Raw genomic sequence first — 14,584 nt, 5'->3', positions numbered from 1 at the left:
GAAAACAAGCAAAATGAGAACAGAGTACCGTTGGAAATGATGCAGTTAGGCAAGTGTGTTACAGCATGAATTATCAGCTTCAGTCACACAACAATAAAAAGACTACTTAATTCTAAAGTTTCAGTAACGCTGATACTTAAAGATCCAGTGCAATGATTTCAACTAAGTCAGGAAAGATTTGATGCTGATTTCTAACACAATGAGCATCATTTGTTTCAGTTTGTGATAGTTAGATGGTATAAAGCTTGTAGGACAGAGTGAGAGTCTAACCTTGCCTATGATTGTGCCATCAACTGCAGGCCAGTATTTCTGTCTTTGAGGAACAAATATCCAGCGTTGGAACTTCGGCACCCAGCAACAATGGAGGCACAAAGATTTTATGGACAGATTGTATGGGACACCTGATTAACTATGCATACTGTTGACCAATCAGAGCACTAATTAAAACATGGGTCATTTACACCAGGAAGTAAAGAAAAATTATAAATCTATAAACTCTGTAAATTTTGTTGACAACCAGAGGGAGTTTTCCAAATGGTGTCAAATTTCCACAAAGCTGACAGTTATAATAATTTGGGTAACATTACATTAACAGGTCCTCTGTTCAATTTTACCATGGAATTGAGAAAATCAGCACTAGATCTTTAAATATTTCCGATGGTGTTTAATTTCTGCACAGAGCAGAAAACCAGGTAATAAGTAAGCTAAAATTAGACCCCTAAATTAGGGTTATAAACTCAGAAACAAAGGAAGGGACGGGCTCTGGTACTAAACTACTTCTAGAAGTGCTTTTCTATCAAAGTAAATCTCAGAGGAAAGGAAAGAGCAACAGTCAGAGAGGTAGAATTTCTCTTCCTGGATGTCTGAGTGATAGTGTCAGCAGTCTAATCAGGGAGAGGGATGAGAGAGGAGGCAGCTTCATCTTCATGGCCATCAGGGGAGCATCATAGGGGATAGCACTGCCAGGATGGGGATTGTTCCATTGACACAATCACAAGCAAGCCTCAGACCAAGTCTTACTAACACAGTATGGTGCTACTGCAGGGTCTACAGCATCCTTATCACACACAGACAAATGAATGGATATACAGAGAGGATATAGTCAATTCAGGAGCTACACTTTCTGGTAAGGATGTGTGAGACTTAACATGACAGGAAATAAATGAAACGGGGAGAAGGTGATATATATCATCAGAGCTCGTACAACTACAACTGCATCAAGAAAGTCGAGAGGAGACTGGGTGAGGAAAAAGTACCGGCAACTTACTCTGTTTGTATGGTTCGAATGCTGAGACAAGCCAAACAACGGTGAAGAAAAACAAAATCGTTTGTTTTAGCCTCTGCCTATGAGCTGATTTTTTTTGTCACACTTAACAGTCCATTGGAGTCAAGAAAAACTGTCAAAAGTGTATGGTTGTGGTGCATTAACTAACCAACACTGGTAATAAAAACTCCCAATGGGGAGGCACACATACTAATACCAGATCACTGTTAATATTAGCTCATTTTATTCACAAGTTTTAGCCAGTACAATAGCTTACACATCCAACGTTACAACAGAAGTCTTGGGTTTTGAATTAAATTAACTAATCGAAAAATTGCTCTGGCATTACTGTGCATGCTTCCCCAGAGGGAGTCTTCATTGATTTTTTTGGTGAAAAGCAGAAAAAGCAACATTATCCTTTTCTGGTTCTGCACAAGGTGCCATGGTGAACTCATGTTTTTAACTGACTTACGTTGATCGGGTCCAGCACTTTGACTGCTGCCTGACTCCCATCCTTCTTGTTGGTCACTCGGTAGACTTTGCCATAGGTTCCTTTACCAATGGTCTCCACTATATCCCAATTACCTGATGGATCCCCCAGATTCTCCAGGCCAATCATGCTGGACTTGTAGGGATACAGTCCATACAGTGACCTGCTACAGAATAGGCACATACCAGATCAATATTTTTTGCTTAATGTGATTTTATAAAATATATAACTTTTTCAAATGAAACTATGACATTGAACATAAAGAATGCATGCAAGTCCTTCAGTATTTCTATTTCAAGTTCCGCAATGGCAGACCAAAATTGAAAATGATTCCTTGGTAAAAAAAAATTTGCATATTCTGAGGAATTAAGACTTCCAACTGAATTTTCCAATGCATTAAAGATTGTAGACTTTTTTATGGTGAGTGCAAAAATTTGAGAAGCTAAGGGAAATGTTAATCCCTTTCTAATACTTAATACTTCGTCAAGAGAAAGCTTCTTAATCGAGTCAAAGTGAAAAACATTAACATAGTTGAGCCTCACACAGGCGTTGACACTATTGTAGCAAGAAAGCAAAACACATAGTTTCCCAATTAATATTATTATTCAAAGAGTGCCAAGTAATTCAAAAGTATGAACTGTTTACATTGTATATACGTATAGTACAACCATTCTTTCCCACAGGCCTGCTGATTCAGCTCAGTGACATGAATATATCTGCCAAGGGAGCCACTTAACAGGGTTAAAACAGGAGAAATGAAAACGAAAAACAAAGCAGATGGCTGTAGGCTGAGATGACGGTACTGTACTTACATCGCGAGTGTTATTTTCTTCTGACTCATCAGGGCAGAGACAAATTACTTACAACTAAAGAGTCTCAAGTGATCATAATATAACAATACCAATAGCAGCAACACTCGCTTCCCCAGGAGGACGGGTAACAAGTAGCATTTCACAGAGACACTGAATTAGCCCTCTCTCCACAGGGACCTTGTCACTGCCCACTAAGAAGTGCAATCTCTTCAAGATCAATTGGATTGGACAGAGATTAACTTCACCAGTGGCGTCCTGAATGAGCAGTGAACCAGTTCCACCTCCACACAAATACAGTGTTTTGTGAAATGATGCAGGCGTCTTCAGCCTATGCAAGACCAAGTAAGATGCATTTCATGTAATGACACAGTCACAAGGACTAATGATTGACAGCGATCCCGAAACATAGTATAAATCATCCTTACAGTGGGTCTTCAAGCGATGTCATTGTGCCCAACCACATGTAAGATCAATGATGTAAAGCGAGAAGTGTCAAAACAGCTGAGATTGTAACTAGAATAACATGATAGATGAGGAAGTGGTATTGACATGTTGGGATATATGTATCCCATTTTCAGAAAATGATAGATATTTCAAATAAACATGATTGAGCATAATGTTTGTGTATAATCTCACGACTGTTGTACCTGTCATAGATGTGTGATGCATCACAGAGGCTGTGTGACCCTGAGGGGGGAAGGGAGAGTCGTTTTGGGGGAGTTCAGCAGATTGATGTGGAAAACTTGAATGATGTTTAACCCTCAAGGGCTCTGGGAACACACATGAGGATGGATTTATGAATTGTTGTGCGTGTAGGTTGAGCAATAGTGTAAGGGTAAATGGTAGATGGATATACCACTATTCTATGGAGATTTGCAAAGATACAGCCGATATCCTTCACTGTGTCCTTCAAGGGAGGCAATAAAGTCGCTTTTTTTAACCGCGTGTTTGTGTAGCACACGATTAAATAGGGATTACACAGAGAGAATACCAAATCATTTGGCTACAAGTCCAGTTTCAGCTTCAGACTAATAATCTATCATTGATCATTCTGAAATTAATTACCCATTGCAAGCGCCGGTGAATAATGCATCGCACATGCCTTATTAATCAACAAGATCCAAACCTATTTTGTTGCCATTTATTACTGTCATTCTGTTTTGTAAGGCGCTTGGTTCTCTATGCTGCTCTGCATCTACTGCATTTCATAGTGCATTGAATACACTGCCAGTCACCTGTTGTCAAGGCACCATCACCAACTTTTGTAACAGGAGGCTCATATTGCTCTAGAGCAGCTGTTTATCTACAATGGCTGGCAGCATCCGATACCCATTCTACAATATCAACTTTCTCCTGCACCTTCAAAACAAAGATTAAAGTCTTAAAAGTGCGATGGCATCCACCATAAAGCTGAATATTGTTTTTAGTGAATTAACGTAAAGTGTACAACTAATTTCAATGGCTAATGTCTATTACAAACAACCATCTCTTTCTGAAAGAGCACTGAAAATACTAAGTACAATCAGTCTTCAGTACAATGCATGGCTTTTAGGTTACAGAACAAATCATCTACCTTACTGTTTGACCTGCAACAAATACTGCTGTAACATTTTAGACCAATGGTCCGCACGCTCATCAGCCTTAACTACTGTACAGACATCATTCTGTTAACAATTAAACTGTGCAAAACATGACATCTCTTTTCAAAGATGAGTAACGCTTAGATCATAAAACCTTAAGTCATACATACCTGTTCCTGTCTGCTGATTTTGTGTCACTGTCTGCGAAAGTGTCTGGGCGTCTATCCCTCCCACCAAAATGCCGCTGACTAAATCATGCTAATCTAAAAGGATTAATAATTCATTCGCTAGTAATCTGCAATGTGATCTAGTTTTAAATATTCAGGTGGCAGATGTATCCACTCATAATGGTGGCTGATATGAAGCATCTCAGGTTGCACACAGGTAACCAGGAAGTTCATGATAGTTGCTAGGTCACATGACCTCTGCCTGTCTCCCCTTTGTAAATAATGTCATCTTTACTTACAACTGCTGCTTCGTCATCCATGATTGAGTTCAGACAACTGTTGATGTCTTATAGTCTCTTGTATATCACTGACAACAATATAACTGAATATCTCTTAATTGCTGTATTCCTGTGCCATCAGTAGGAATGTTATGGCAAAAGGATTCCAATACTGTTAGATTATCAGTTAGCATAATTTGTCTACACAGTCAAATAACAACATGGAATACAAGGTTAGAGTAATGCAGGGAAGCATAATGCTTTCCATTATTTAGTATCACTGTAAGACTTTATAACTGAGCCTGGTCCTGGCATCCTCTAATTATAACAACACAGGAAACAATATTGGACTATGCGGTAGCTGCATGCTGAGTGACAACAGCTAAAAACAAGACATTATTCCACCTGAGAAGCAACAACACCAGATGTTATGTTGCCATGAGTTCAAAACCCAAGGGATCCTGCGAAGTGAAAGAGAATCACACCAGCTCCAAGGAGCCTTAATAATGCCAATGTATCGCCCTCCAAGAAAAGCAGAGCTTTACTGTAACTGACTACAAAAAAATGAGCAGATGCTGTTTAAATGGTTTAAGCAGTTGCAATAACAATATTATATGCTGCATTGTTTCATGTCAGAAGCTTTCTTTCAATCATACACCTGCTGTCAAAGATGTTTTTATTTGTCTTATCACCACAAAGCAATCAAACAGAAAACAACCCAAACACTATTCTTTTAAATGGACAGGAGATACACCATTGCTGCTTTAGAACAGGACACCAAAGCTGCAGATGGCAATGCTCAGGTTACCCTTTGTCTACCATAGTGTGTCACCATAGGACAATAAGACATGACGTATGTGGTGTTCAATGTGCTTGGCAATGCTGTTCTACGAAACACTGTGAAGTGGTCTGAATAAAAATCAAAGCAGCATTAGCCGACAAATAAAATATCGTGGACATACGTCTAAAAATTGGAATATGTGCATGGTTGCATGTTGCTTACAGTACTGGGAAGTCGTAAATGCAAATGTTTCAAGAGCAATATGCCCCTCATTCAGTAAATCTAGAGTTCTGTTTTAGGTTATGTGACCAGCTGCAACACAGAGACTGTCTTTGTCACCAGAAACAGTGCAAAGTAAAAGTGAGTAATCTCATTTTCTGCTTCAGTCAAACTCACACACAATCCCACCGTCTCTGGTAAGCCTTACCGCAACTCCAATTGGTAAGCCCTATGGTAAGTCTGGGGGGGAAAAAAATACTCTCAACTATAATCCCTGCTAAGGGGATGTGGAGAGGCTTTGCAGTAAACCTCCACCAGCCACCAGCCAGGCCTAAAGCATCATGCCCTTGTTCTCACCCTGGCTGACCAAAGTCTCACACAACCAGAAACAAAGACAGGAAAGTCCAGTGGGCACACATTTTTTTTTCAAACTTGCAGCCTCAGCAGGAACTTAACCCCTAATCTTAGTTGTGCACATGCATGCTCAATAATCTAGACTCCAGGTGACAACTTCTAATACACAAACCTGTATCCTATTCATCAAACTTTCCCCCAAAACTGTGTGTAACTGTATGTCAAACTGATAAAAAGCCAACCTTATTATCCAAGATAGAGGATTCAATCTCAAAAACTGAACCACAGTCAGCAGTGATACTCCATGTGCCATAAACATCACAGCTAACAGATGTTTCAGCACCCTATGCCAGTTTTCTCCAGTGCTGTGTGCTGGCACAATACTGTACAGTGAGCTCATGTGTGGCTATGTATATATAAAAAAAATAAATGTCAGATATAAATATTAGGTAAGATTATGTCATTTGAATCAAATTTAACCAAACTGGCTAAGAAACAAGTGCATTTTCTCTACGCATTTTGGGCCAGAATTATGTTGAAAATGTATATTGCTGCCTTTACTTATATAATAATGCAAGCTTTATATGACTTTTCCAACAAACTACTAACTTGATGTGCCTTGCAGTTGTCGCACCAAACTGTGGTATGATTCTGAAAAGATTTGAGAATTACACCTCTACCTGATATTGGTCCCATCAATAATTCTGTGAACCTGGAGACCTGATGACATCCACTCAGAGCTATTTTCTTGAATATCCCAACATGTTGTAGCAGAATTTGACTATAAAAATACATTGGAGGTATCCCTAGCTACTTAAAATTGTATCTCATATTCCCAAACCTGCCACCTTATATTCAACTCAACCATTTAATTATTAAACCAAGCAGGCCTGTCTCTGTTTATGATCATTTGTTGTTTTTAATCTTTTTATGTAGTTTCTTACTATAATGTCTTGTCCTTAAACTCTAGAGAGGTCATCAATACCTGTTTCTATTGCTTATGATGGGCAGTTGTGGAACTACTGACCACTGTGTAGAATGCATTTCATCATGTAGGCTACAATTGAGTAAAATCTATCCAAACAAAGCGATATCTGCTGTCAAGTTGCAGTTCACAGTGTATACGTTCTCAGTAGGCCTATAGCAGGTTAGAGGAGAAAACACACTCCTACCTTGTCTGTGCTGCCTCCGTATTTCCATCTCTAATATCTGCAAATTAGGGGGAAACAATGTTAAAGATCAATTGATCTACATTACTGCACAGGCAAGCGTCCATCTCTAGACAGCTGCCTCCAGGGGGTCAAGCCGCCGATACTGGAGACAGTTTAACAAGGCACCTACCGTATTGTACTGGCCTACTGTAATTAATCCACTACTGTTAAACTAACTTATTGCTGAAATTCTGTAGTAGTCCTAGAGCTTACCGTCCATAGCAACATATCCGAACTGATTTTTCTGCTTTCCCAGTGCAGGATTTTAATTATTAACAGTAACTTGATAGGCAACTGCGCATGCCGTCACAGAGAGGAAGCAACATCCACTCCAACTGAGCAAAGAGATTGGGGACTATAGCTGTACACAGAACTGCCAAATATGACTTTACAGCCCTCAATGGTCTATTCATCCACTCTGAGCGCGAGGCACCCACATGCTTACCTGAGCGTGGAGCCACCGAGCTGTTTAAATTCGAGGTTGAGCAAATGTTCAACGATGCTCGTTGAAGCACCGCCTGTAACACCAACATCTCAAAGTGCTCAAAGTATGAACCTATTCTCACAATCTCAGTGTTTAAATGCTGACAGAAATCCTCCGCCGGTATTTGCTACATGCCCTACATTTTTTCCCTAATTGGCATGAAACAGAGGCTTTGTGAGCCCATTGGTCATTACCCGGAGGGCCTCCCTTGTTTATCAAACTTCAACCCAATTATCCTCCAAACACATTGCGCAGTGAAATTTCTTTCAGAAATCTCGGTAGGCTATAGCATTCAACTAAAGGGCAGTAAAGTATTTAGATAAACTATTATATAACATAAAAAGAAGCCATGCGTATATATTGCAGACATTACACTCACTTGTGTACAGTTTTATGGTGTTTTTAAGCTGATTTTCCCTGCAACAAAAAAGTAAAGAATCCACATGAGCTATAAAACAATAAATTAAATAGCGTACCTTCTGGAAACTGGTTTACAATGAAATGAGTGTGTGCTGATGCACGGGGCCTACAGCAATGAGGTCACTATCAGAAGCTTATCAGCTCTTCCTCTCATTTTGAAAAGGGTATTTTGTAACTTGTAGGCCAAGTTGCTACACCTATTAAGATAACCTTGCATTCCGATATAAAAAGTTACATTATATATTCAAAAAAAATTCAAATGTCATTGTGTTTATCTATGCAGCTTGTAATGGCTTTTCCCCCTTCAGATTTCTGCTCCAATGAACTGAGACCCCTGGCGGCCACAACTTGAGATGACTGTCTGTATCCCAAAGACAAGTTTCCCCATAACAGCCTACATCAGTGAACAGACGGCTTGTTTAAGGAATTTGAGAAAGTCCATGATAAAACGTAGTATTTAAAGAGCTGAAACGACACCAGTCTCTTGCAGTTTCCATTTCCTCTCCCCCAACTGGCACATGCTTGGTCAATAGTCACTTTCCTTAGAGATGATTTCAGGCCAAAATAAATTTTACTTAAAGGACATGTGTAGATACAAGTGGCTAGACAAGGCATTGTCAGTGACAAATCATTTGTACAAGTTAAGGACATAAACTAGATGAAACAAAACTTGCAACAGGAAAAATTAAAAAAGGACACAAATCAGTGTGTTTATATTTTATTCACATATGTTACATTTTTCATTAAATGTCCAAGTCATACTTTCTGGTCAAACTCAGAAAGTTTGAGTCAGCACCTACAGTAATGTACTGTATTCTCTCTTCATTCATACAGGAGAACACACAAGAGCTTTCAATTAGAATTTACACCCATTACTCATTGGCTATTTGGTTGCGGTCATTTACAAAGTGGGTACTGCAAAATAAGAATAGAGGGAAAATCAGTAAACAGAGAAGCAGCATGCATGAATTCAAGAGGAGATTGTTCAAGTGTTAACACGATGTGGCCCAGCATTACAAAACCTGGGATCAGGGATATCACTGGTATGCTGTTGATCACCCCAAAAAAAAAGTAACATTAATCTTGCAGGCACAACTGGATAAGTGTCCTCTCTTCCAGAGAAAAAGATGATAATCAGAAAATTAAGTAGCTAAGACACTTAACTCAAATAACGGTGGCTGAAAGGGTGTCATGCACAGTGTATAATGGATACTCAAGTCTGATAATCTTGTTATGTTGGAATGCACCTATGATTCACAACTAGCTGACTTGTACAACTTATGGATGTGTGAGGGATAGTCATCACTATAAATGTACTGTACTGCAGTTATTACTTTTGGCAGTCAAAAGCATAAAATGAAACAAACTATTTTCCTGACAGTACAGAAAGATGAAGGGTATTGGCATATCTTCAACTACATTTCATTGAGTTTCATATCTTGATAGAAGACCAAGTTCTTATTTTAAGACCCAAGGCTATTTTATATATATATATATCCCAAAATGATGCATGATACATGCCCCTTTCCATGTATTAGGGTCTTAACTCATAACGGAACAAAGTATTACTGCTTTCATATGGCTTACACTTGCCATTGCAGCGGAATACCATATCTGTGCAATGACATTAATGCCTTAAAAATGTACGCTAATTCAACTATTGTAAAACCGACACCTACTTCATATCTTGGGCATCAGGGGTTTATGGAGAGCAGTGACAATGAATAGTGGACAAATGCACCTTAGATAGTTGATTCATTCTGACCTGGTGTAGCCAAACCTGCCTTGGGGTTGGGTTTGAGTCTCTTCTTCAGAACCAACCAGAACCAAGGAGGTGATGGAGGGCAGGACTGCAAAAATTATAATGAGCGGAACAAAGAGGTGACTGCATGCCTCCCTAGACATTAAAGTGAGCTTGCCTCAACATTCCCAGCCATCTATCATAAACTCAAAGCAAAACCTCTTAGAAAACAAATCTTCACAAACGGTAAAATTACTTACTTGAACAATGAGCAGCAGCATTTATTTAAATATCTAAAACTTTGTATTTTAAACAACAAAAAGAAAAAAAATTCCTGAGGATGGATTGCAACTAGACCCATAAAAAGAGCCTTTGCTTGTTTGCAATAAACTCTAGTGTTGATGGGTGGACTTGTCCTGCCTACCATTACATGTCAACAAACATGAGTGCACATCGCAATAACATCGCTACACTCATCAGGAGCTTGAAACTCATGCCAGCACAGCAGAGCAGATTTTGATAAATGAGGGATATGCATTAATATTATAAATGGTGCCAAAAATAATCAAACTTTGCAGGGGCATTCAGCATTAAATATTTTTCAAACCAAACAAATATTAGAGGCTTCAAAAGCCTCTTCCAAACCAATTACTTCTGGGCAAAGTTGTGCTTTCACTTTGAACTGACCAAATTTGTTTCTCCCTGTTGAAAACCACACATTAAATCATTTAAATAAACACACACACTTGTTAGTCTTTAGGCATGATTGTACACCAAACTTCACATAAACCAAGGCTGTGGCAGAAATACCCTCACTGCATGTTTGTGTATATCACATGATAAGATTCCCAAATATTTTAATCGAGGCAGACACATAAGCCAGAAAAAATTCTTCTCCATCAGGGGTTGTGTTTCTTTAGTGGGCTTTGGGAGAGCTTAGAGTCCATTGTAATGAGGCCCCCAACGCTTATTGATGTGGTCGAAGGTGTGCGATACCCACTGTTGCTCCAACACTCGATACCTCTCTTCACATAAGAAAAGAGGCTTGCCACGGCTGGAGAAAGGGCAGAAGGAAATAAGATTGAGTGCTGTGCCTTTTTCCCCCCACTGCAGCATGTATTGCAATACCTCACATGATTTGATGTTTTCTGATAAGCACTAAAACCAGGAGTATCAAAAATGTATTAACTGCGTAAGGCTCATTACACAATGTTGTGTGGCTAATATGACATGCACTGTGTGCATGTGAAGTACCGTACCGTAGATCGCGGTCCTCCTCTCCATGGGCATCCAGGTAAACAGAACCCCATAGGCAGAAACGATGTCCACGGATGATGATGATGACTGAGGCATTTATCAGTAGGAAGATGCCTGTAGCTGCACCACAGAGTTGGGAGTGCTGCAGTGAGAGATGACAAATATCAACATTATCAAAACTGATCCTGAGACTGTCAAGTAGCCATGCAAATTCAGCTTGCATTAGTTGGGGTAAAAATTTATAATTTTGTCAACAGGTACAAATTAGTTGGTGTTGGTCCTCACGCATCATCGTTTAAACAGACAGCAAGACTACGACATTTCATTATTTTTAAGGAGAAGTCGGGAAACTCACCAAAACACATTCACAGATACCCTGCTGCTTGCAGCACAGCCCTTTGAGACAGACGAAGGCGCCACAAACGAGGCAGAGCGCAGGGTCCTTTGGCACCTTTTTGCAGGCAGTGCAGGCCTTCCTGTGATAGTACTGGAAGATGATATTGTAGTTGTCAGGTAGCTGGAGAAGGCGGGGGGCTGCCCACTGAGGATCCTGGACAAGCAAAGTCTGGGGAGGAAAAGGAAGACAGCACTATTTCAAACGTGTTCAGGTAACAGATTTATTGTGCACCATTGTGTGTGAATTGGAATAGGAATTTAGGATTCCAACACATTGTCATGTAAAGGTCATGGAAGTGAGAAGGAAAATACTATGGTGAAATTACTATGACCAATATGTCGGTCTTTATGATTAAATGCTACACTGAAGTTTTTCTGGTCTTTCAAACCACATCAACTTCAAAGATCATTGAATTCAGTATTTTGCTATTTGTGGTGCCCTGGCTGTCCTTCACTGTTCAGTGTTGATCCTCCCAGGAGCTTTATCTGAAGCTCTCTACATTTAACTCTGAATCTTGATCACGGGACTCATCACCTCAGGTCTTCTACAAACTTGGGGAAAGAAATACTTTACTTTCTATTCATAGCTCATTGTACTCTATCAGTACACCCAGATCAGAAGAAAAATGACTTCTCATAAAGATGAAATTTTTAAAGCTCTCGAAGACATGATAAACTGTGCTTCCTAGCCGTTATCAGACTTTTTTTTTAAATAAGCCTGAGTGAGGGGAAAAAAATCTGACTTGTTTTCAGCCTTTACTGAATAAATCTTCCAAGACTCTTGACTTCTACGTGGTCTTTATGCTGTCCTTCAGCTTTAGAATGTAATAATAAATAATGTCCTATGTTAAGGGTTATGTGGAAACAATCTAAATTGGCGAGCAAAGCACTCCAACTTTTCATGATGTACGACGTCCAAGATCAATTCAGTACTGAATGACAAAGAGGGTATGAGACACATGGCTTGTCGTGCCATCACTCCTAGGAGACTAGAGAGGCCGGAGTCACACGTAACAACAGCAATGGCCTTTGTCAACCAAGGTTGAAACTTGTTTCAAAGTGTCACAATAGTATAGCACACTGGCACATTAGTTATATTAATCATTTGCAGGACAACAATGTTATGTTGATTAATGTGTGCTTTAAAGATTTCATAGAGAGACTGTATTGACAGGTTTCAAATGAATTTTTATAATTTAAATCCGATTACTTCTCCATGACTCCATGGAGAAAAGACTCTGAATATATGTCATTTTCCATTAATTTTCTGTAGGAACTCTGAATAAAGATTGAAATACTCAGACCCACCAATGATTGCTCTGCCTGCGTCTCAGAGACCCCTGTGACCTCAGCACACCACTGTGTCACCAAGTTGAAGGCGCTGACCGCCCACTCCAGACATGAGGCACTGTGCATGGGGTTGGAAGGCTGCGGGGCCGAGGCTATGAGCCCCAAACACACAGCCAGGGATGAGAACTCCTCCTCCTCCTGAGAACACACAGACAAGAAATGGACTTGTGAGTTCACTCTGTCTCTTTGCTTTCCCTTACTCCTGTGATTCACAGGATGTCAGAGGTTCTACACTCTATTTCACTGAACTACCTAAATGTCTCATGTTGCTTTTATTGATAGCGCAATCATGCTTGGCAAGACTTCATGTTGCTCATTACCAATGTGAGAAACCTAAAAATAACTTGAGCCAGATAAGCGGATAAGCCAAGACAGACTAATGTTACGGTGCACCAACTGCCAGGATACAAAGTAGTCGAAGCAGTTACGATGATGACATTTATGATGATATGTGGTGGCATACCAGGCAGCCAGTCAGGTTGTCTCCATAGAGATGATGCTGCAGGAGACAGGAGAGGCGAAGGAAGGGCAGGCAGAACTGCTGGAGGCTGAACTCTATGGATTGTGGGGACCACACACTGGAGCTCAGCTGGGGAGAGAAGCACCACAGTAACACTTCATCAATAGCCAGTTAACAGCTGGCTGATAATGGCGTGATGTATATCTCTTTCAGAGACTAGTAGAGATATTAGGGTAATGATCAATTCATCTTGTGAGAGAAAAGAAAAGAGCACAGCAAAAACGGCAGAGAAGAGAGACAACATGCTATTGGCAGTAATGTTCTGAAGGGCTCAAACAGTAGTCATTTTTTCATGTCTCACCATTGATGTTTCTTCAGTGTTCACCTTGTAGACACTCTTGTCCTTGGAGAGCTCACTGATTACATGGCTGAGTAGGGCTTCGAAAGACTTCTCAGCATTGGCAGCATTCTGTGACAGCACAAAAAAATTAATTTGAAAATTTTGACCGTATGTAAGCAAAAGTTAAAGGTATTTATACAGCCCTTTATCACAAGCATGTCTCAAAGGGCTTAAAATACCATATCATATACCATACTACATCAAACACACACTCACATTCACACCTATGGAAAATTTATAGTCTCCAATTCACTTGACCTGCATGTCTTTGGACATCAGGAGGCAACCGAAGGACTTGGAGGAAACCCACGCTAACACAGGGAGAACGCAACCTTCACACAGATGGACCAGGGCCAAGATTTGAACCCAGGACCTTCTTGTTGTGAGGCCACAGTGTCAACCGCCGAGCCACTGTGCTCCATGTAAGATTTTCTGTGCGGAGCTGTGCACTGAGCCTGATGAAGGCAAAGCCCAGTTGGTTCGTAATGCATTTCCATTATACACAAGGCTAACCAGGCTAATGTTTCATTTGTTGATATGCTGTGCCACTGTAGTGGCAGGATGCTATTAACATTATAAGCTGTTCGTCTGTCTGAATAAGTTTAACTGACCAAAGAGAAATTATGAATAGAGGACTGAGTTGGTGTAGTTTTATGTTGTGTTCTGTATTCTGTTCTCTAATTATATATATAGAGAGCAGAGTTACCCATCAGTGCATACTTGGGAGAGATAAGAGTTTCACCCATCAGCTCTATTTATGATAATTATATGGTCTTTTGGCAAAAGCCTTGCTATAGCACATGAATAATTGGTCAACGAGCTCTGTTTTGATGTGCCATAGAAAAATTTTGAATCTTGATGAGAATAATCTATAGCTCACAAGCCTTAGAGTGTAACCAACACAGATCCCCAACCATTAC

At 39.9% G+C, this 14,584-nt stretch overlaps 2 protein-coding genes across 2 annotated transcripts in view; both read right to left on the bottom strand.

Annotated features, from left to right (window-relative positions):
- Positions 1 to 7,134, bottom strand: part of myo3b (myosin IIIB) — a 60,877-nt gene extending 53,743 nt beyond the window's left edge. Inside the window, exons 1-2 of the mRNA XM_071522785.1 lie at positions 7,118 to 7,134; positions 1,737 to 1,920 (exon numbers count right to left, since the gene is read on the bottom strand). Coding sequence (XP_071378886.1) covers positions 1,737 to 1,883 — 147 coding nt within the window. The 5' untranslated portion in view covers positions 1,884 to 1,920; positions 7,118 to 7,134. The remainder of the gene's footprint in view (positions 1 to 1,736; positions 1,921 to 7,117) is intronic.
- Positions 7,135 to 8,772: 1,638 nt separating this feature from the next.
- Positions 8,773 to 13,975, bottom strand: ubr3 (ubiquitin protein ligase E3 component n-recognin 3; the record flags this gene model as incomplete). Its single annotated transcript, XM_071522780.1, has 7 exons — positions 8,773 to 10,855; positions 11,061 to 11,200; positions 11,414 to 11,623; positions 12,763 to 12,942; positions 13,268 to 13,393; positions 13,626 to 13,733; positions 13,923 to 13,975. Coding segments are annotated over 7 exons (935 nt in total), but the record flags the coding sequence as incomplete, so codon positions are not given.
- Positions 13,976 to 14,584: the final 609 nt, after the last annotated feature.

This window comes from Centroberyx affinis, unplaced genomic scaffold (genome assembly GCF_046629955.1).
Source record: "Centroberyx affinis isolate AG114_WGS23_722 - 3 ecotype Tasmania unplaced genomic scaffold, CSIRO-AGI_Caff_v1 ptg001027l_1, whole genome shotgun sequence".
Lineage (NCBI taxonomy): Eukaryota > Metazoa > Chordata > Actinopteri > Beryciformes > Berycidae > Centroberyx > Centroberyx affinis.
Note: the sequence above shows the minus strand (reverse complement) of the source record. Positions and strands in the feature narration are given on the sequence as shown.